Genomic DNA, 23,181 nt, shown 5'->3' with positions numbered 1-23,181 from the left:
GCCACATGGCTAGCCCATGGAGACCGGAATACCAAATTTTACCACAGGAAAGCTTCTCAGAGACAGTCAAGGAATGAGATTGAAAAAATCCGAGACGACCAAGGGGTGGTATGGAGAGAAGAAGAAGAGATAGAAGAAGTCCTCACCAACTATTTCAAAGATTTGTTCACCACAACAAATCCCACCAACTGTGAGGCTCTTACTTTCCTGGTAAAGGACAGAGTCACAAGCGAGCATAGGACATGGCTGGACACTCCTTTCATTGAGGAGGAAGTGAGGGTTGCCCTAAAGCAAATGCATCCAACCAAAGCACCGGGTTTGGATGGGACTCCAGCTCTGTTTTACCAAAAGTTCTGGCCAATTATTCATCATGAGGTGTGTGGTTATGTGCTGCAAATTCTAAACAACGGCATGGACCCGAGCCAAATCAACCAAACCCTCATCGCCTTGATACCCAAAGTAAAGAAACCTGAGCACGCAAAGGACTTTAGGCCAATAAGCCTATGTAATGTGGTGTTCAAGCTAGTCACCAAAACCATAGCAAACCGATTGAAAGGGATCCTAGATGAGATTGTGGAGGATACCCAAAGTGCCTTTGTCCCCGGGAGACTAATCACCGATAATGCCATAGTTGCCCATGAGTGCTTCCACTACATGAAGAGGAAAACAAGAGGGGTGAAAGGAGTCATGGCACTCAAAACCGATATGTCAAAGGCCTACAACCGGGTGGAATGACCTTTCTTGAAGAGCACCCTTGAGCAAATGGGTTTCTCAACAAAATGGACACACTTGATCATGAGCTGCGTTTCCACGGTCTCTTTCCAAGTGCTCTTAAATGGCCAACCATGCAAAAGCTTTACACCGGAGAGGGGCCTAAGACAAGGTGACCCTTTGTCCCCCTATCTTTTCATCCTTTGCTCCGAAGTCTTTTCAGCAACGATCAAGTCAAAGGTGGCAGATGGAAGCCTCCATGGAATAAGAGTCACACCAACTGCTCCATCCATCTCCCATCTACTCTTTGCCGATGATAGCATCCTACTTGCAAGGGCAAACATGGAGGAAGCAACAATCCTCAAAGGAATCCTTCAAGACTATGAGACTTTTTCGGGCCAAAAAATAAATTTCGACAAGTCAGAGCTCTCCCTTAGCCGAAACGTTCCTAGTACCCGAATTATTGAGCTTGAACAGCTCCTTGGTGTAAAGGCGGTGGAAAAACATGAAAAGTACTTGGGACTCCCCACAATTGTGGGGAGGTCAAAAATCCAAGTCTTCAACTTCGTGCGAGATCGAATTTGGAAAAAGCTCAAAGGATGGAAGGAGAAATCTTTGTCAAGAGCGGGAAGAGGAGTCCTCATAAAGTCTGTTGCTCAAGCAATTCCCTCCTATGTGATGGGTTTGTTCTAACTCCCCTCTACACTTTGCTCTGAGATTGAGAGGATGATTAATAGCTTCTATTGGGGAGGTAACTCGGAAGCCAAGAAGATGAGCTGGATCAAATGGGACTCTCTTGCCACCCCAAAGAGCTTCGGAGGGCTCGGTTTCAGATCTTTCCACGATTTTAACGTGGCTATGCTGGGGAAGCAGTGGTGGAGGTTACAAAGCAAGGGAGAATCTCTCATGGCAAGGGTCATGAAGGCTAGATACTACCCAAGAGGTGACATTCAGGAAGCCAGGAGGGGGACAAATTCCAGCTTCCTCTGGAAGAGCATGTTCGCAGCAAAAGATATGATAAACCAAGGTAGTATGTGGAAAGTGGGTACAGGGCAAAACATCAATATATGGAATGATTCTTGGGTGCCAAGCTCAAACAGTGGAAGAATAACCACCATAAGGAGAGAGAGCTGTGTTGTTTCCACTGTCAACATGTTGATAAACACAGGAAGCAGAACATGGAATGAAGATGTGATAAAAGCCACCTTCCTACCAATAGATGTGGACAGAATACTCCAAATCCAACTGCCAGCAGTAGGGACAAACGACAAGCTCATATGGAAAGACAGCACAAATGGCCAGTATAGTGTAAAGGGAGGCTACAAAATCCTACGGGGCCCCAGGTTTAGACAAGAATCAGCTGGTCCTTCAAACTCGAGGGGGTCTCAACTTTGGAAAAAGATTTGGGCAGTACACGTGCTACCTAGCTGCAAAGAGTTTGTCTGGCGAGCATGTAAAAATGTCCTCCCAGTGTATGCAAATCTAAGGAGAAGAGGGATAAATCTTGACCCAACCTGCCCGGTTTGTGGTGAGAAAGAAGAAACAACAACTCATGTCTTGCTTTCCTGCAGCAGAACGTGCAGGCTTTGGTATGGATCACACTTGAACATCCAAATTCCAGGTGACTTAAATGATAATTTCAAAGGTTGGTTGGAGAAAATCCTGGAACACCCGAGTCCAGAGACCATGGCTGATGTGTTCAATCTTGCGTGGACTACTTGGAAAAGAAGAAATATGTGGGTCTTTGAGGGGCAATTATGGGATGTGGAACAAACGCTGAACAAGGCTGCCGGAATCTGCATTAGACAAGAACAAAAATATGAGAATTTCCTGCAGGAGCTGTCCCCTTCAACTTGGCTCCCGCCAGCGCCAGAGGAATACAAATTAAATGTGGATGCTGCAATTAAACCAGATGGCATGGGATTCGGAGCGATAATCAGGAACGAGGAAGGCTTGACAATGGCAGCGGCAACAAAGAAAACCCGAGCACAAGACGATTCCACAATGGCAGAAGCGATGGGAGTACAATGGGCTTTTGAATGGACAAGAGAGCTAGGCTTCACCCAAATCTCTCTGGAAACGGACTCTCTAGTCTTAGTGCAACAATGGCGCAGCAGCAGTCTAGGTGATTCCTATTTGCATGACATTATTAAAATTTGTAAACATCTGTCCTTAAGCTTCTGTAGTTTCTCTGTTTCTCATGTCAAGAGATCGGGCAACAAAGTAGCGGACTTTCTAGCAAATTTGGCCTGTAGATCTCCTGACTTTTGCTGGATTGAGGAGAACCCCCCAGGAACCTCAATTCTGATTAAAAATGATGTAACACCAGCAGTTTTATCTGCGTTTTCTTGATTGAGAAACAGGAATTGACCCTCAAAAAAAATGTTAAAAGTCAAGAATCTGCGACATTTAACAACAGTGGACATTGATTGATAAGATACTACTCCTTTCGTTTAAAGTACATATGAACGGAGGAAGCAGCAGTATCTTAACGTTAATAGCAGTACGTACTATACCAATGTACTCCTTTTCCGAAGAATATAAATTATGACATGCTCCTATAATTAATGTGTTTTTTGGGTGCAGAGAGAAAAATATGAGAAATATAATAAATTTTGTGGTTTGTTTGGTGTGATATAGAGAAAAGACTGTAAAAGAAGTCACTTTTTGGTAAAAATTAAAAACAATTTCATTCAATTTTATTTAAAAAATTAAAGAGCAAGTTACGCTCCAGTGCTCCACTATCTTAAAGTTTTCTTTACGACACTATAATATTGCATTCCACCTCATTTACATCAAGCAACACTACTTAAAAATAGAATAATGTTTGGTTGACAATTTAAATCTACCTCCACCTTGTGAGGTAAGAAAGAAATGAGCGAAAAATGAGAGATATTATAGATGATGTGATAGAAATAGAAGAAATAGGTAGGAAGAGAAAAAATGTGGAAATGAGATATAAGAGAAATAGAGGTGTGAGTGAATCAATATTTAACACACTAGAAGTATATTGTGATGAAAATTTGTGAGAAATATAAATCTGTAGCTAATATTAACTGATAATTCTCATGAAAATATCATAGACTATGTTTTTTAATGCTAAATACCGACTTTAGTCACACAATTTTCCGTCACTACAATATTTTTAAAAGTATTTTCCTTACCAATATTTTAGCTATTGATTTAGTTACGAATTTTGTGAGAGAAGATATGAAAAATGAATATATTTAGGAGTATTTTAGTTTTTTATTATATATTTTATGAAAAAAAATTCAAGATTTAATTTAATTTTTCATCAAATTTTATTTTATTTAGTTGATCTAAATAGAAAACATTATGTCCCAATAGAATAACTCGAGTGGTAGAAGCTGAGAGACATATGAGTTGGGTAGAGAGATTCAGGGATCGACTCCTGACGGGTGTATTTTATCTTTCCGATGTACCAAAAAATAAATAGAAAAAATTATATGAAAAGCGTAAAAAAATCAGGGGAGAATTTGGATATGTTTTCTAGTCTTTTTGGTAGGGGAGAGCTAAAGTTGCTTCTATCATTGATTATTATTTTTTTCTTCCTTTTTTCTTGTTGCTAGTAATTATAATGTGTTCTTTCTCAAGCTATTGGATCAATGTTTTGTTCTTCTTTATTACCCTTATTTGCACCTTGTGGGCCAATGTCCAAATTAGAATTCAATTTGGAAAAGAAGCCTAAAAAAAAAGTCACAACTCAAACATTTTGGAACATAATTATATTATATGAAGGTGTAGCGTTGGGGCAAGTGGAGTGTGGACAATGTAATAGAAAAACACTAAATTAATTAATTAAACCATATATAAGATTCATTTTATGAAAATAGATGTGTTTGATTGTGGGGGAAATTTAAAACAAAGAGAAGCTTAATTAAAGTGATAAAACCAATAAGAAAAAAGAGTACATTATTATGGTGAATTATGTGGTACCTTGAATTTCTTTTGGGCGTGGTACCCCGTTAAGTAATTTTTTAAATTATTATCATGTTATTTAAGATAAATATTACATCTTTAGATTATACTTTACTTGTCAATTAGAGTTCAAAAAAAAATACTTTACTTATTAATTAATTTTATGTCATGGAATTCATTTTTTAATGAAAAATGAACGAGTGGTAAAAACGAATGATGGTGATGGAGATGCGCGGAAAATGACAGTGGTTGATGGATGAACAAAGCTTAAAAAACATAACTCGCAAATCTTACGTCCCAAGAATGAAACGCTGATTTACTACAATAGAACAAAATCAAAATTTTAACCCATACATGAATCTTCATTGTTGAACCAACTCATTTTGGGTATCACACCTTAGTCTGGCTTAAGATACCGTAACCAGCACCATTATTATAACAATTATTATGAAAATTACGTGGGGCGTGGAAGCATTCCTCTTGGGTACCGATTCCTTTATTTAGCTATTCGTGATTATCATAATCTACCTAGCTTCTTGTTTTGATTCAGTACATTTTTCATTTGTTCATTGTACTAATAATACTGATGATTTAGTCAAGCTTTCTTTTTCTTTGAGTTATACGGTTTGGATGCAGGATGTCTCATATGGGGTCCTCCATTTACTCTATCTTGATTCTTACATTTTCTTATTAATGAATGTATTAGTTTTTTTAAAAAATGTTTAAAAAATTAATGGGGCAATGTATCCGGTGTGAGGTTGTCTAAATGACCCATATTAAAATTTGGGTTAAATAACCCATCATCCAATCACATTGGAGATAAGTGAGTTGGAAATAAATTAATAAATAAAATGTAGAAATTCCAACTCACTTATCTTCAATATGATTGGATGATAGGTTATTTAATCCAAACATTTCTTGGGTCATTTAGACAACCCCGGTGTGAATAATTGTGGCTATCACAAATTTGGTTTCTTAGGGGTGGGATACTCTTTTTCCTTGCTTGATTTTTTTTCTACTTGGTTTTCTTAGCAAGGTTTTAATCAGGCTCTCCCCTAAGATTTTGTTATACCACTTTGTGTGGCTTATCTCTTGGTGTCATTAGTTTCTTTTGTTATGCTGGATGTATGCTGTACTTGGCCATGAGTTCTTTTTCCTCATGATTTTCATTATTAATACTATTTTCATTTAAAAAAAATTAATTTATTGAAATAAAACCAAACAACATATAGGTACATGTAAACATATCAGTAATTTGAAACACTTATTATACCAATTAATTAACTCCAAAGAGTTCACATACAAGTCATAGAGTAATATAGGTAGATTTAAAATTTCTTGCCGACATTACACATATGCATTTCTAGCAGATTTTAAACCCCACAAAATTTTGTAGAGGGTTAAGAGTCTCGAGAAAATTGTGTATCTAAAAAGTGTTGGCTGAATATATTAATCACTTCATAAGTAATAATCTCTTTTTATAAGTTTAAAATAAACTCAATTGAGCTATTCTGAATATTTCCAAAAGCTAATCATCTATGAGCCTGTGATCATTTGGATTCCAAATTAAACCACAACTCAAAGCTCAAGTAGAACAGCAAGTGATTAAATAATGACTAGTGTACTCATTCATACTAACAACAAATTAAACTGAGTCACATAGGAACTGAGTCACATAGCTAGCTAGCTAGGGTGGAACATTCATTCACAAATCACCACAACATCATCACAACACAATCCACATACATTCATTCATACATAGATATAATAATTAACCTAAGCATTGTAACTCTGAAAAGGAAGTGCCAACTGATCAAGAAGTGCAGTAACAGGAGTAGCCAATCTAGGCTCATAAGCAAAACCATGCAACTCAAACCCATCATAACCAGCATAAGGACACGGCGGAATCCACTGCCACCTCTTCCTCACCAAATCATACAGCAACGCCTTATCTGTCCCTTTGATCATGATCACCACAAACTCACCATGCCCTACACATTCAAACCCATTTCCACCTTCAATCTCAGCAAACTGAATGTAAAGCTGCTGCGGCATCCTCTCAGATTCCACCCACATGGTCCCACAAGCCTGCAACGTCCACACCCTCAAACTCCTTGGAACATTCAGCTTGCTCTTCTCAACCGCCGCAACCAGCATCAGCTTCTCCCTACACTCAACCAGGTTAGGAGACCTTAAAAACCTCCTCATAGGAGCTTGAATCTTGAACCAAGTGGTGGATGCAATGTCATAGGCTAAAACACTAAAAGGGCTGCAGTTCATGCAGTAGAATTTCCCCTCAGCACACACCATCCTACCGCTTTCAAGGCTGCAGAGCCTTGGAAGCGGGGAGGTCGTGCCCCACATCGAGTAAAAGCCTCCACCGTCGATGTGGAAGCTTTCCGATGTGAGGTTCTTGACGGCATAAGGGGATATCATGTCATCACCTGCTACAGTCACGTCTATGCAGGTTGGGGTGATGGTTAGGCCAATGGAAGGGAAGAGCCTTGGCCTTAGAGTTGGAGGGAGCTGGGTTAAGGAGCCCAGGATAGGGTTGGAGAGAAGCATGGTTTTTGGGCCAGCCTCATCTGAGGCCCAACAGAGAAGGCCTGCAGAGGATGAGGCTGGAGAGAATCCTGGTGGGATCATAGCAAAGGAGATGCGGTACCACGCCATCTCAGCGGGGTCAAACAGGTATCCTTCACAGGAGGCAGTGCCAGCAGAACCGGTAATAATGTTGTTGTTGTTGTTTTTGTAGATGTAGTTTTTGCGGGTTTTGTGCTTGAAGAAGATGAACCAGTGGCGGCGAGGGGAGAGGTGGAGGTACAATTCAAGGAAGGTGTTAGAGAAGAGAAGAGAGTACCATCTCTTGCAGACGGAGCGTGCTCGGAAGAAAGCCGGTGTAGGGAGGAAGGCAATGACTCGGTCCAGAAGCTTCTGAGGGAGCTTGCTCCATATCCTGCTGTTCATCCATGGAGTGTTGTTGTAAGTTCCAGTGGCAGTGGGGGTGGGGGTGGTTAGATTGCTACTACCAACACCAACAACACCAACACCAATACCACCAGCACTGATGGGGAATGTGTAAGGAAAAGGAGAGGCCATAGTCATAGATGGGTGAAAACCTTCCATATGGAAATATGTTTTATATGGTTTGAGAAAATGTAGGAAAAGGGAAATTAATGTAGAGGAGTGTTTGATGATGCTAGGTAGGGTGGTTGCCTTTAATGTGAAAGGAAAGGTTATGCATTGTTTCTTCTTTTGCTGAGAAAGGTAGTGGTGGAAATGTTAGTTGAAATGGTTTTTAGGGAAGCACCTAAGAGAGGAAAGTTGGAAAGGGGGAAAAAGGTGAACTTTGGAAGGATAGTGGTTGTAGTTGTTGACTACTAGCTATAGCAAACACCTGGATTGTTGTTTCTGTTTCTCATTTTCAGTGGGATTGGAGGGGAAGGAAGGGGCCAAGGGGGAGAGATAATTAAGAAGAAGCGAAGGTGATGCAATAGAGCTAGAAATGGAAGAAAGGACGTGATCTAGAAGCTATTTGGTTTTCATGTGGAGGGAAATAATTGGTGGGTCTTGGGGCTATTGGGATGGGAAGGGGACAAGTGTATATATAAGGGCGAAATAGGCCTCTACCTTGTTTAATTTTTTATTCATGTATATCTATATCTATAATAACTTTGTGTTTTGTTTAGCATAATTTAGAAAAATTGGTCGACTTATTTGCAAATTCACTTTTTCGCTGCAAGTAATATATTCTAACTTAGGGAAAATAGAAAATAATATAAAACTTAGCAAAATAATATGGATGGGAATAGGGAAAATAGTCTCAAATGCATTTGTAGGGAAAAAAACCTTGACAAGTCACTACATGGTTGTCAAGATTTGATTTCTCCACGAATGACTTTAAGATCATTCTGAGAAGTCTTTTCCCTATAACATACTTCTAGACCATTTAGTTAAGTTTTTTAAGTTATCACTGTCACATTATATGCGGTTATTTAATTTTCTTGATCATACTAATTCATTCACATATTTACAATAGCTATTTAACATCAAAATAATTTTTTCCTATATTTAATATATAGTGTTTCCCACCTCTGCATACAATACATCAAAACTTAAAAATATTCTATAATTCTTCTTCCAACTTTTGCATATGTACAAACGATATAATCCCGACCTAAACCACAGTAAATGAGCAACGCATCGCTAATCGGTCTTATTATTCATTACATGTATGTTTTGAGCTTTGAGACTGTCATTTTTCATATGTTGTGTGACGTCCATTTCCAGGTAGGTGAGGAGGGTAGAGGAGGAGCAGCGAAGCAGAGGAAGAGGTGACAAAAAAAGTGGAGGGCGACGGACCAGAGACAGACGGAGGAAGGTGAAAGAGTGAAAATGAGGTTGTAGATAAATGCTAAAGAGAAAAGGCTTAAAAGGAAGATTGGCGGAGAAATCTACGACTTTTAGTTTCGGCCAAGTTGACGCTAACTTTCCCACTCACAAAGTGGGTCGTACACACATGGATTCATCGTCGGTCCTAGCCGACACTAATCTGACTTATGATTATAGCGTCTACTTATAGTCGCTGATGTTTGTCTACAGACGAACGTTATGTTGGTCGATGATTTTAGCGTCTGTCTCAACCAAGGCTAAATGCTACATTGTTGACGCTAATCTTAAGTGAGATCTTTTTCTATTGCTTGAGTTGGATTTGTGCCGATTTACCAACGCTAACTAGTCAAATTTAATGTTGTGACGCTAAATCAGCTCAAACTATTAAAAATATGATTCATGTTTGTTTTTAACATAATCCAACACAAAAGAAAAAATGAGTAGAATTGAGATGAAAAAGAAAGATGCAAATGAATCATAATTCAAACATTATTGCTAATTTTTCTCTCATTTACTTCTTTCTATTTAAAGGAGGAAGTGTAACGGGTGAGAAAAAAATTTCCATATCTATATCTCTTTCTTGGCTTCTTCTTTTGGTGGGTGGGAAAAAGAGAAAAGCTATGCAAGTGATTCTGATGAATGCATCTATCATTTCAGTGTTGTTTTGTCAAGGCCGAGGTTGGAAGGACATAGCAGCAGAAGAGTGAGACAGATGCAATTGATGAAAGCGCAACTCCATGCAAGTACAAAAACACATGGGTCATCATGTATGCATATTTCTACTCATTATTCAATTCTCATCCAAACCCAAACCAAAACCAATTTCTGTTTCTGAATGAAGATCAAGTGAGGGTGTTTCTTTTTATTTTTAACTTTTTCTTTTCTGTTAACGTGCTGAAAGTGAAAACACATGTTATTGGCGCAAATAGACAAAATAAGGCAATGAAATTGTGATTAAAATCCATATATACGTAGACAATATAGAAACAAAAAAGTTCTAAAGTGCATGTAAGTCTTAATTTGGAAATGCCGCATCTGATATAGTACCTCTATTGAAAAAGATTTATCAGTAAAATTAAGGGTGAAGTATGTTTTTAATATGTAAAATAGGGGTGGTTAGTTAATTAAAAATTTATAAATTTTAATTTCCTATACTGCTAGTAAGATATAGTAAGATATATATGTGAAGTTAATCTTTGTCATTCATTTTGTAACAAATTTTTTACATAATGAAAGCTTTTAGCCACTTCAAAATACATAGTGAACTTTAAACCGCCACAAAATACACATCATACATTAGTTCCTTACAAATTGATTAAATGATTAGTTACTACACATACAAAATATACTAAAAATTATGTTTAATATTATCTTTCATAACAAATAAAAATATGATCTATAGACCAATTTTTTATATTAGATTTTATTATTAGTGGATTCTTCTCTTGTCTCTTGATGCATAAAGTAAAATTCATCATACATATTGCACATTTTTCTTTTATCTCTTTTCCGATCACATCATATTATATACAAAATTTATTATTTATTTCCCTATCTCAATCTTTATAAATTATAATGGTACGAAGCCATTGCATATACACCAATATTTATCCTTATGGAATGATAGATAAATATACATTTTGTATTTTGTGGCCCGATGACATCTATTAAATATACTCATTTATAACAGTTTTTAACCTCACGACACTTTATGGTGATTAAAAACTCTGGAGAAATGTATATGTTTAATGGATGAAAAATGTACATCAATCTCGTGGATATATACAAGTTAATTGGTGTATATATGAATTGATCGAATTTATAATGAATAATAATAATAATATTGGAATGATAGATATAGTTTGTCAGATGAAACATATGTCCAATCCCATCGAACTGATGCACAGCAAGGCGTGAAGCTTTTGATGGTTCTGCTGCTGTTACTTTGGAGAATCAGATCATTCAGAAGAGAGAGTAGCTAAGCTAGCTCAGTAACACTACTCAACCATCATACACTAGTTTCATTCAGTCTATGTGATCTTTAGCTCTTTCTGACTATTCCTTTCTTCTTTCTGTGAGTCATAATATTCCCTTTCTCTTACCCTATTGGCTTTTGTTTGGTTTTGTTATGGGAAGCAAATCTCAGTCAGAATAGCCCCCCACCCTTCCCCCTCTTCTATCACGCTGTCTTGTTCGTGTCAATTATATATATTATCATGATCTTTTATTTTCTCTCTATCAATTCATTCAACACACACACTCCTTCAATATTTGGAAAAAGCAATCATGCTCAGCTTTGGAAATGTATGCTCTCCTTCAAGAAACCTCCATATTTGGAAAAAGTATAACTAAACATATTTAGTAAATCATCTTCATTCCCAAGCAATCCCTACATATCAAATCATATCATGTCTACCTTTTCTATTTTTATTTTTATTTTTAAAATTATATATTAACTAGCCTTTTTCTTTATGGGAAAGTCAAACAATTTAATGCTAGCTTCCATTTTGATCATCATGTGTGTCGGAATTTTTTTTCCTTTTTTAACCGTGGGTTTTATTATTATGAACATAAAAAACCATGAATTTGACCTAATTCGACGGATCAGATCATTGTCAAGCTTCTGTTATATATGTGTTGAGATACGTAAAAGGTCTATGAACCGTTGATATTCCTACTCTTACTTCAACTTCTCTACTCTTAACATCATGCAAACTTAACTGATACACTAAATTGTGAAATAGAAAGCAAGTTAAGATTTACAACAAGAGAGGACCAATTTCATTAGCAAAGAAATTTGGTGTCGGCCTGATGATACTGATATTAAATTTTATTTTTCAAAAACATTCAAATAAGCATTTCGTAGGAGGCCTATATGCAATGGGCTATGGGTGTTTGTGGGACGAGTTCGACTTGACTTTTATCCAACCCTAAATATTTGGTTGAGTCAGTTTTTAAACTCGAATCTGTCTCTAGACCCAATAAGTACAGGTTCAACATAGATTGGGTCACAAAAAGACGGGTCCGGGTTGGCCTGAATGACAAATCGAATTTAAATTTCAATAGGGAATTAAAAATACTTACCATTCTATAAAAAAATTAATTTCTTATCCTATTAATGTGTTATGAAAGAAACTACATAGAAGTGAAGTTTTTCATAACAAAAAACTAAACTAGAGCAAAGAATATAATAAATTTAGTTCACTTGAAACTTAACAATTAATGAAAATATACAAAATCATGTTTTAAGGTTAGTTGCTAAGGAGAGGTGTGGGACAGGTTCAACTTGACTTCTACCCCGACCCTACATATTGATAGGTCTAGTCTTTAAACCTGAACCCGTCCTTAGACCTGAAGAAACCCGACGAGATGCGGGTATAAGGGACATGGGCCATGACGGGTCAATGGACAAGGTTGGGTCCTGTACACATGACCCATTGAGGAACATTGGTTTGGATGAGGCTATGTCTAAAGAAGAAATTAGCATCAGACCGACCGACGCTAATTTTTCTTGAAAAAATGTCATCTTCAACACTAGCACGACCGCCCACATTTTCGAACTCTAACTTTTTTTTTCTCTCATTGCCCCGTCGAACTGCCGCATCTCTCATGCATGTGTCACGCCCTGCTCTCTGCCGCCTCCATCGCACCCCTTGTCGCTTAGAGCGACCATGTGGTTGTTTCCGTCTTGCGCCTCTTACACCTCTTGTGTCGTTGTTGCCTAGGTCTCCTTCGCTAACGCGCGCTGAACCCCATCACCACCTTATTTGATTGAAAGAATGCTCAACTGTAGAAAAAAAGATATTCATTGAATTAATTAGGAAAATGAAATCATATTTTGGTTATTTATGAGAGGTTCTGTTTTTCTATTATATGTTGCAATAAATAGTAGTTTGGGATATTTAACATGTTATGAGCATGTCTCTAACATTGTGGGCTTGACAATTTTCTAATATACCCTGGTACCACAGCTTTAGCCCAGCCCAATTCAGCTTCAATTTTCATGTATTGCCTCAAACTGCGTCCATTGTTGTACATATGAAGCTTGCAGTGCAAAACCAAAAATCCAAAATCCATAGTGCACATAAACTGTTCGAAGAAAGTCCTCACTGTCTCAAACTCCAGTTTTATGTCCATTTGAAGTTGAACCTACACTGTGATCGTCGTAGCAGTTCGCATCATGGATCATACTACTACATCGTTTCGAAGTTTTCTTCAGGTTCTTCCCCCTGTTCAATTTGCATGCGTTTATGGATCATCTCTTCACCCAACCAACCAAGACAAGGTTCCATTTTGTTTCATACCCATCAATTTTTTTTTGAGTATTTTTCTCTTCTGCATACTGGGCTTCGTTAGTTGTTGTTTATCTGATCTTAGTTCTGTGTTTTGATTTTTCATTTTTTGGCATTCTAGACAAGTATGGTAGATTATATTCTTGGTGTGTCTGACCCTGTTCAGTGGCATTCTGAGGTACTGAAATGTCATCATGTGTTATGCAGTTTTGATATTAGTTGCATAATATTTGAATGCATACTGATGTTTACTTTTTCTTTAAATGGCATCAACCAAGAATCTGAAATTGAACAAGCATCACTATGCTTCATGGATGGTGCACCTTGGTGGGGAAAGGCTGGTACTTTCTCTAAATTTAGTCTTTTTTTTGTGCTTGGGTTTTATTGAGATTATGATGATATCTCATGCTGTATCTTGATACAAAATGTAAGATTACCCAAGTTGCAGATAAAATTGGCGTCGGAGTACATTTCAACCCTTTTGTTACTTGGAACGGAAAGGTAATTAGCATCATTATGAATCAGACACTTTTTTTAATGTCTGCAAACTCGCATTCCAATTTATGAGTGCTGGCATATTTTTTGCTGTTCATGACTTTTGTTTTGGTTGAAGTTTCAAGTCACACGGTTACTTTATGCAGATGTTCAAGTATGGGGTTGTTCGAATGGATGACTTACTTCAAGATGTACTGTATTGGGAGAAATTCTACTTGTGTGGTCGTTTACAGAAACCAGTATGTTACCCCATTTTTTCCTCTTCATGTCGTGAAATCATTTGATTCTTGATTCGTGGTTTTTGGACCACTAATGTATATAGTTAGAAAATGTTTAACAAATGAAAGGATAAACACAATGAAAATAGGGAGAAGGTAAAATGAACAAATGAATAGACACAAGCAATGGACAATGCTAGCTGCTTGTAGGGTTTTCTACTGTTTATGAATACCAATAGACCTATTTAACTGAAATTTTGTCATTTTTTACCCAACTGCACATATGTCTTGCATAGTCATTCTCATGTAACCTCTGTATTCTTGTTCCTCTGTGTGTACAGCATAGCTAATCTAATTTCATTTAGCTCCAGCACATTGTTATCTTGTACACCCACCAAATCCCCACATTGGGAACATTTGTGACCCAAAATGTTTGAAGTGGCATTTAAAATTTACTCAAGTGTTTGCCTCTTTCACAGACGAGTGCCAGCATCCTTTGACAAGAACTATCAATGAAGATAGCAAAAAATACAACCCTTGTTATCAGCATCGTCGAGATAGGAAAAATAACAAAACAAAAGAAATTATTGGCGGTGGCTAGTTTTCTGAAATGGATTAATGGGTCTATTTAATTATTTGAAGTTTATGCATGACTATCAAAATTCTAAGCAAATTTCAATCTTAAATAGCAAATCAATTTAGTCTGCCCTCTGTACCATGTATCAAAAAAGGTCCTGTATAGCATAGTTGTATGCATACATATCGTGTACCAACTACCAAACTGTAGCCTGATTCATCCAACACCGCTCTAGGGCTTAGTATATTTGTGTCCCTTATCAATTCCATAGTTTTCCTATCCTTATTCTCCTGATAATTTGAACCTGTGACCCATATCTATCCCATAGTTTGCCTATGTTTTCTAATGCATTTCGTGCAGGTTCATGTTGTTGTTGATAATTTGGACATTCACGGTGCCAATTCTGTTAACTTACGAGCTGCACTGTCAGCCGCACTTCTCCTGCTTCCATCAGAATTCACAACGGTATACTTTTTTTTTTTTTCTCTTATTCAATTAATTACTTTGGTAATTTGAACAACTGAAATGATTCACCAATGCCCTTGCAGGCAGATCTGTATGCCAAAGTTTGTAGTCTCTCATATTTGGGTGATGTGCGTATGTTATTTGCAGAGGATAAAAACAAGGTAGGACTTGGTTGCTACATATGTCGGCTGTATTATGTAAATGTTAATGTCTTTTAAATTCCAACATATTTCAATTCTCCATGCTTACATGTTACCATCTCATCTGAGAACATGTGTCTACTAAGATTATATGTCAGTTTGGTCACAAACTCTTGCTTACTCTTTAGACATTGCTTCCTTTCTGAGTGTATCGATTATCCCTATTATAGCTATCTTCCCTTTTTTCTTATGATGAAAACGTCAAACATTGGTTGTCAAGTAGTAACTAATATGAGCCTGCCCATTCTTGATATTCCAATTATTAACTGACTGGTGTTTCTCTGTTGGAAAACTGTTTGATTTTGTGGTTCTTTGCGAAGGAAGACATATTAATCATATATGGATCCTATTTGCCTTGGTTTTTGACCGAGTTTCCTTTGTCCACAATCTGTCCAGGTGAAGAATATTGTAAGTGGGCAGTTTGATCTATTCCACTCAATCTATAAGCCATTTCTTGAAGAATATGAGGCTAAGAAGTTATTGAGACTTTCATCAACTGCCAATCGCCCAATACAAGTCTCTCAGGTTTTTTTTTTCCTACTAATTTCTTTAGGAGAATCAGAATTTAGGATATTTTATCAACATAATTTCTGGACACTGATTAATCACAAAAGTGGTGAACAACTTCCCCATATATAGTAAATGTCGACTGATTAGCCATTCTTTTGGTTAATTCATCCTAAATTAGAGATATGTTAACTGAGCCCTGAATACCAATTATCCCATTTCTTATCACGCATTTCAAGGAATTTAGCTTTGTTGCTCTTTAGACTCTTTAGTGAAGTATTAACCAATGAACTATTGCAGACAAACTTGTAATTTCTTTATTTATTAGACCTTAAACATTTCACTGGTTTGAGCATTCTTAGTGGCTCAAATACAATAATTGTTATTGCAACTATGTCTTTCAAAGTTATAACATCAAAAGCTAAATGATAATAATTTTTTAATACTTTCATCAAATGCCAATCACCAAATGGGTCGTTCAGGTCTTTAGATATCAGAAATAAAGTTTTGTATTATGAAGAGAGATTAATGTTTGTTTATTTTTCAGTATTAATAAATATATGCTTTTTATCTTACTATATAACTGAATGAGCACTATGAAGATTAACCTGTGAGGTGTGATGCATCAACTTGTGATTCCTTCCTTCTATCTTGGTCCAACATGTAATTTAGAGGAATTAGAGCCCTTAATGTTGTAATGAGAATGCAATATTTGCAATATTTTTTCCTATCCTTTGTGTCTGTTAAGAAGTAAAAAATATAAGCAATGTTTTCCTGCTATTTTGTGCTTTGAATCTCCTTCTGGATTTTCTAGTTTCCACCTTTGGTTTCTATTTAATTGTGGGTGGCATTTTTAAGGTTTTATATATTATGAATACATTATATCTTTTTTGCTGGTCTTGAAAATGATTACTTCTAAATATCCGTCCAGCTCATTTTATGGATAATTTCTGGTACTCTGCGTCATGTATTTGTACTGCTCAACAGAAAAGTTTCCTTTGAATCTAGTTGTATATGATGCAATGTTGCATCTTCAGAGTTGATATACCAAGTAAAGAAACTTCTTTTACGTTTTAAAACAGGATTGTGACTTGTCAGTTGCTTGCTCTCTAGTTTCTTCCCTTCCTCCATCAGTCAGAAGCCAGATGAGCATGAAGCAAGAACAGAAGATGAAATTAAGTGAAACTGGTATGCTTATATTTATAGTATGTCAAGGAATTGTTTCTGAATTATTGCTTCGGTTGTTAATGTTCCTGAAGTCAAATCAGCCTAGGGGATTGAGAATTATAAAAAGAGTCATATTATGAATGAACTGAAATTGATTAATTTAATTAGCTCTTTTGAATCTTTAGATGGTACTTGATAACAGGAGATTACACCTCTGACGAGGGATGCATGTCATATTTTGAGGAAAAAAGGGTTATGATTTCAGGTAGAATCGTACATGATACTATAATCAGCTCAAGAGAAGAGGCTGCAAATTGCTTGCGGAGAGTTCTGAGGCGGAGAGTTATGGTTTCAAGTGCAAGGCAGGCCATATCTGGTCTGCTTGCCGCTGGTGGGGTGAATGCTACCAGATATCTTGCGAAGAAAGTTAGCAAAGCCTGGAAGTCGTGGAGATGATATTTGCTGTCTTGACAATCATAGGGTTAAATATTTTTTTCTCAATGTTCAGCTTGGTAAGTTTACAGACTCATTTTGCAACCATTTTCTGGTTATCTTGTAAGAGACTATCTCCCTTAAAACCTCTTCTTTCATTGTCAAAGTGATTAGGTCTCACCAACAAACCGCAAGATATTAGTAACTGGATTGGCTGGAACCTTATCATTCTTCTCTTGTGACAGGAGATACTTGCCAACACCAAGTGTAGGTAAGGTGTTTGATTTGCCAATACATCTTGTAGTTAAATTTAGCAGTACTTGGTGGATGATAAAGTATGCCTGGGTATAATAATGAGAAGATAGCAGGCCACCCATTTGTTCCTTCAAGTTTTCTTTTTTAAATTATTTATATTGTATGTCTTTTTTGGTTTAAGCATAATAGCTGTTCCAGTATCTTTTTTGCTGCCAGTGGCCTACATCAGAAATGTTTTTGCATTGGTTTGGTTAACAACACAAAAATTATGATAATAGCTTCATTCTAAGATGATGATGCTTCAAATAATTTAATTCTATGTTGTCCAAGAGAAGCAGTTTTTTGGAACTGCTGCCCTGCCCAAATTAGAAATTAGAATAGAAGTGACAACTAGTTAAAAGTTAAAACTACTTTGTTCTTAATAATGATTTCCATATAAGTTGTATTTTTGCTGCTTTGAGATTTCATATTAATGACAAACTGCTCATGGAAATCGAAACAGCAAAGTATGACCCAAACTAGAGGAGAAAAATAATGCCTTCATGTCCTTGTTCTGGCATAATGCCTGCTAAACCAAACTAAAATAGCAATGGAAAATGTATGTAAAAAGAAAGAAAAGAGGACAAATGGTAGATGGCATAATCCCAAAAAGGACTTGGTACTACTTGAAGAAACTATATTTTGAACCAGAAAGTCAGAAACTGTTAAACTTTATAATCTCACTATCACCTGAGTGTCCTCAGGAACTTGTTACTACTATTATTATTACTACCAGTATATGTTATAGTTTCATGCATGTCTTTTGTTCCTGATATTGACACTATCTTCCACGGCTCTAATAGCTACTTGTCTGTGGAACTGCTGCAGCGTATTGACTGTCCAAAACATCAATCACCCTGTTGGCTATGGCACTTGCATAGACTGATGAACCTTCAATTACCTGCGTCAGTGAAACAGGTCGCTGTTGAATATGCAATTATGACAATATGATAATTCTATTCAAAAAGCTTTTAATCACTCTATGGGTATTGGGTCTAGAAAAACACCAACCTTGCTATTGAACAAGAAACTCCAATATTCACCAACATGTCCACCTGCAAGATGGTGAAGTTCCAACTGAAGTTCATCCAGAACCTTTGACACAAATAGCAGGCAGTTAATCTTCTTCCTCTGGAAGAATTTGATTGTGACATCATCATCGATGATTCGGACATCAACCTCACTGTCTTTGGATTTCCTCTGGAGCCATGAGGTCCTTATGTATCCATCTGGATCCCCAAAAGGCTTAATGTTACAGCTTTCCTCAGCATCCTCTTCGTTTTTTGGCCTCTTGCACCTCTCCCTCTCATGTCTTTTCTTCTCCACCAATAGTTTGAGCTCATTGACTGTTCTAATCAGCTCTCTTATATACTCAATGGCATCACCAACAACAGAGGCTCTATCAGGCTTAAACAGAACCCAACCTATTAGCTTTGATTCATAGAAAAACATGAAACAGATTATTTAGATAATGCATAGATTCTGTGTACCTTGGTGGGGTTAGGGATAAGACTCCTCAAGATTTTGTATTTTCCATTCAATTGCTCTCTTCTGTCTTTCTCAGTTGCAAAAGGTTTGGCACCTTTTCCTTCCCTTCCTTTGCCAACAGAAGCTGTGCCCCTATTGAAATCCAGCACTCCCATGTCAAGCTGGCTCCCATCTCCCTCCATCTCATCCCCTCCACCGAAAAGCGAATCGTCCCTGGAGCTGGTTGGCAACCTGTAGCCACGGGGGAGAGATTGGAACAGCTCTCTGAGGGCTGGAGGCTGTGGAGGCAGGTTCAAATGAAATAGAGGATCATACAGAACTGAGGATGCACTTGTGTTGTCTGGTCCCATTGGAAGGTCTCCTAGAAAGGTCATTGAGTTCTGGAAATTGGGTGTCCTCTGAGTTGGGTTTGAGATGCAAATGTTGGGTGGATTGGTGAGTAAAGATGAAGCTGAGCATGTGGGCAAGTGGAGAAAGTTTAGGAGATCTGGTGAAGGGTAAGAAGGGTCTAGTATGGAAGGAGTGTAGCTTTGGCAGTAGTTTTGTGCATCAATATGCTGAAATTGTTGTTCTGGATGGTTAGCATAGCTCATATCTTGTACTTCTTGAACATTAGGGTCCCAAGTGGATTGCTGATAGAGAGGGGCATCAATGACCTCTTGCACCAAATGGTTATCCATGATGTTGTTGCTGTTTGTGGTGTTCTCTGTAACCATAAGTGATTGTGGTTGTGGGTCAAGAAGAGTTTGAGGAAAGCTATCTTTTTGAGAGCTTACACCTTCTGCCATTGTGTTGGGATCAAAGCAACCAGTTTGCTCATGCATTTTTTGCTTGTCTCCTGCACTCGTTATTCTTTACCTGCAATAGTTGGCACAAAATAACAGAATCAGGAATTCAAAATTAAAGAAACTGACACACTATATGTGTGCATAGAAAAATATCACAACAGAAAATACCCACCAGAAAAAATAGAAATCAAGAAAAGACAGAATAATTAGTTAAACACCACAAATCAACCAGGAGAAGCAGGCATGCTTTTTGAACATTCAGAATAATATTTGAGGTTTGATCATTTGAATCTTGTTTGTTGAAGGTGGTTCTAGCACACAGTTAGAAATTTGAGGACCTTAAATAAGGAAGAAAGTAATTGTCATTGTAGTTGTGAATTACCTATACTATAAGGAAAAGAAACTCCAACAGTTTATGATGGAAATTTTGAGACAGAGGGATTTGGAATTCCCTCTTCTTGGTGTGTGAGTCCAACAAACTCTAAGAGACAGTTTGTGGTGAGAAAGAAAGAAAGAAAAGGTAGAGCCGTGGAGGGAGTTACGAACGTTGGGTACTAAAAAAGGCAAATATCTCAGAAAGCATAGCTTAATCTTTTAGGCATAGGAATTGGAAGAAAATGGGGTCGTTCAGTTACAAGCAATTCAGCCATATTTCCTCTTCCAGTGGCCCACATGCTCAAGCTCATGGGAATTTTTCCGAAATAATCACAATAATATGAGCAATACACTCCATCAGTTGGAGGGCGGTGTGCCTTGCTGTTGTGTGGCCAATTGGAATGCGAGGAATAATTTGATTTTCAGGGGTGAGCCAGCTGAAATTTTCAGGACCTTCGAGCTAATTCAGGTCAGATCGTGGTGCTGGTTGTCCGCAAAATCGCAGGGTTTTCATTACTCAGTTTATGAATGGTGCAGCAACCCGGTGGTATGCCTCAAAACCAGCTGAATTAGTGACTTAGAATTTGGTGGCAGTAAGAGGGTTGTAGACTAGAGGGGCTTATCTGCATAGATGCGGGTTTGGGATCACAGGGGGTGGGACACTATGAAAGGATGGAACGTGGTGTGTTAATAGATTGGAAGTGTTTTAGAAAGAGTTGATTGGCAATTGCAAACTCTGCTTCTGAGTTGATCTGTTACTATAACATTGTTTTAGTTCTTTTATTCCTTTCTTTGAAGTACTCATTTACTTCATGTTTGATCTCATCCTTTCTCACCCATTGCTTTGCAGGTGATGGTTATCCTATAAAAAACCATGTTGATAGCATACGTTGGGAACTAGCTCCATTTTTTATCTCATCCTTTCTCACCTATTGCTTCGTGTTTGATCTCATTCTTTCTCATCCATTCATGATATAGCTTCTGGTAGATAGGTCTTTCTATTGGTCGGAGCTGAACTCCAAAGTGTTTTCTGAAAGCATCAAAATTCATATTTGGTGGATCTATGAGGCCCCCTAGGTTCCTCAGCATTCGACTATATAGCTTGAAATCCAAAGCCTTGATTTACTAGTTGTTGGTTAACTATAACAACATCTTCCAAAATTAATCTAGATGTTCGAAATGTAGTTTTTGAAGCACGAATTATGTGATTGTCGAAGATTTATGTAAAGAAAAAGTGAAACAGTTTATGGTGAACAATTGTGTAGTTTCGTGGGTGATGTAACCATAATCCTTGTTGATATTGATTTTTTAAAATATTTTTATCAAGGTTATCAATATGAATAACTTTTATATTTATTATACTTATAGCTTAAAAAATAATACTTTATAAAACTCATTATACAATACAATCTAGTGACTATATTTGCACAAATAATCAATATAGTTTTTGCATTGTTTTTAGATGATAAAAAATACTCTACCTATTTTTTTTTTTCAAACAAGTAAAGTATAAGAAAATAGTAACAATTTTGATGATGAGTTTTTTTTAATAATTTCCTTGATATCATATCTTAAAAAGGGAAATTGAGACTAATTTAAGACATAGGACGAGGTGCAAGAAAGTGTTAAAAAAATAAAAGAAAACAATATTATGTATGGTTCACACAAAACGTGATTGCAGAAGAAAACGCATTAGTTTGGATTCTAAAATCTACCATTAACGGCACTTGTTGTGATCCTCCACACCAGCAAGAAAGCTACTGTACCAATATAGAAAGCTCTTGTTTTCTCATGCATGTGACCCAATATTTTGTGCCATGACATTTTATATATGTTGCTCAACTTGGCTTGCAATGAAATGGTTTATAAGCCAAGGACTATATTACAAGAATTCATGGATATGTATTGATTGAATACAAATTTACAACAGATGTCCACATCAATAGTGACAATATGAGTTAAAAATCCGGACTGTGTACAATTTTCAACCATGCTTAATTAATTGCTTATATCACACTTTTGTTTACTGAACTTTCTTAACAATATTTTTCAACATTATGAAAAATTCTCATTGTTTGACAATGCATGCAAATGAATCAGATTAAATAATGAGAAATGCATTTTAATAGTCACCACCTGGTCTCTTTGAACGGTTTGAAGAGTCAATTTAACGATGGTAATGGTTGGTGGTGCAGTTTATTATATATATGTCTTTGTGGAGGCTCTCAACCTCTATGTTTCAGCTAACCCCGAGGGTAGTTGGTTCTAAACATTTGCCCTTCTGATTTAGAAGCCAAATACTACAAAAAAAGTCTTTGATGTTTATTAATTTATTGCATATATGAAAACTTATTTGTTTACTGTTTTTCAATAAAGTTTAAGCGTTTTACACGGTAATTCAGTTAAAATTCGTCATCACAGTTAAATTAAAAACGGAAAATTAAAAAGGAAAATAAATAAATATGATTGGTCATATAAATTCAAACAATTATGAGATGAAAAATTAATCGTAGCAGAGAGTACGGCTAGGAGAGTAGGAGTGCTCATAATCTTGGCTTTGGGCTCCATACTTTGCACTTTCCTTTAACATTAAAGAGTGTCGAAGTTTACTATTTCAGAATGTTGCTGAGGCTTTAGTCTCTCACAGTGCTTCTGCGTTGTGGTGTTTTCACTTTTTTAGAGCTTGATCGATGACTCTTCTTTAACATTGCATTTAACTAGTGTATTGACGTCCCCGAAGGATTGGCTAGATAACTCAAGTGGTAAGAGTTAGAAATATAAGACTGAGGTGAGATGAAGGGTGAAGGGAGGGTTCAAACCTGGAAGAGAGATTAATTTACT

The 23,181-nt window shown here is 36.9% G+C and overlaps 3 protein-coding genes across 12 annotated transcripts; 1 reads left to right on the top strand and 2 right to left on the bottom strand.

The window, feature by feature from the left end:
* Positions 1–6,252: 6,252 nt before the first annotated feature.
* On the bottom strand, positions 6,253–8,406 carry LOC130713659 (protein UNUSUAL FLORAL ORGANS). The gene has a single exon (XM_057563442.1). It carries the CDS (start codon positions 7,774–7,776, stop codon positions 6,427–6,429), a length of 1,350 nt encoding a protein of 449 aa, XP_057419425.1. The 5' UTR covers positions 7,777–8,406; the 3' UTR covers positions 6,253–6,426.
* Positions 8,407–13,048: 4,642 nt separating this feature from the next.
* LOC130711951 (uncharacterized) lies at positions 13,049–21,699 on the top strand. 7 transcript variants are annotated; one of them, XM_057561752.1, is made up of 13 exons: positions 13,049–13,327; positions 13,456–13,512; positions 13,613–13,675; positions 13,767–13,835; positions 13,976–14,068; positions 14,985–15,089; positions 15,173–15,250; positions 15,686–15,814; positions 16,879–16,984; positions 17,229–17,475; positions 17,570–17,666; positions 18,518–18,607; positions 21,191–21,699. In XM_057561752.1, exons 1-10 carry the CDS (start codon positions 13,223–13,225, stop codon positions 17,417–17,419), a joined length of 996 nt encoding a protein of 331 aa, XP_057417735.1. In that variant the 5' UTR covers positions 13,049–13,222; the 3' UTR covers positions 17,420–17,475; positions 17,570–17,666; positions 18,518–18,607; positions 21,191–21,699. The 7 variants fall into 7 exon arrangements, with proteins under 7 accessions (XP_057417735.1, XP_057417736.1, XP_057417734.1 ...); XM_057561749.1 differs by having other exon boundaries at positions 13,053–13,327; positions 17,563–17,666; XM_057561753.1 differs by lacking the exon at positions 18,518–18,607.
* Positions 18,230–22,180, bottom strand: LOC130711950 (transcription factor bHLH91-like). 4 transcript variants are annotated; one of them, XM_057561747.1, is made up of 4 exons: positions 22,056–22,180; positions 19,180–20,035; positions 18,701–19,096; positions 18,230–18,590 (listed from the first exon to the last, which is right to left on the bottom strand). In XM_057561747.1, exons 2-4 carry the CDS (start codon positions 19,999–20,001, stop codon positions 18,486–18,488), a joined length of 1,323 nt encoding a protein of 440 aa, XP_057417730.1. In that variant the 5' UTR covers positions 20,002–20,035; positions 22,056–22,180; the 3' UTR covers positions 18,230–18,485. The 4 variants fall into 4 exon arrangements, with proteins under 4 accessions (XP_057417730.1, XP_057417727.1, XP_057417729.1 ...); XM_057561744.1 differs by lacking the exon at positions 22,056–22,180 and adding an exon at positions 20,138–21,184; XM_057561746.1 differs by lacking the exon at positions 22,056–22,180 and adding an exon at positions 20,348–21,184.
* Positions 22,181–23,181: the final 1,001 nt, after the last annotated feature.

This window comes from Lotus japonicus, chromosome 4 (genome assembly GCF_012489685.1).
Source record: "Lotus japonicus ecotype B-129 chromosome 4, LjGifu_v1.2".
NCBI lineage: Eukaryota > Viridiplantae > Streptophyta > Magnoliopsida > Fabales > Fabaceae > Lotus > Lotus japonicus.
Note: the sequence above shows the minus strand (reverse complement) of the source record. Positions and strands in the feature narration are given on the sequence as shown.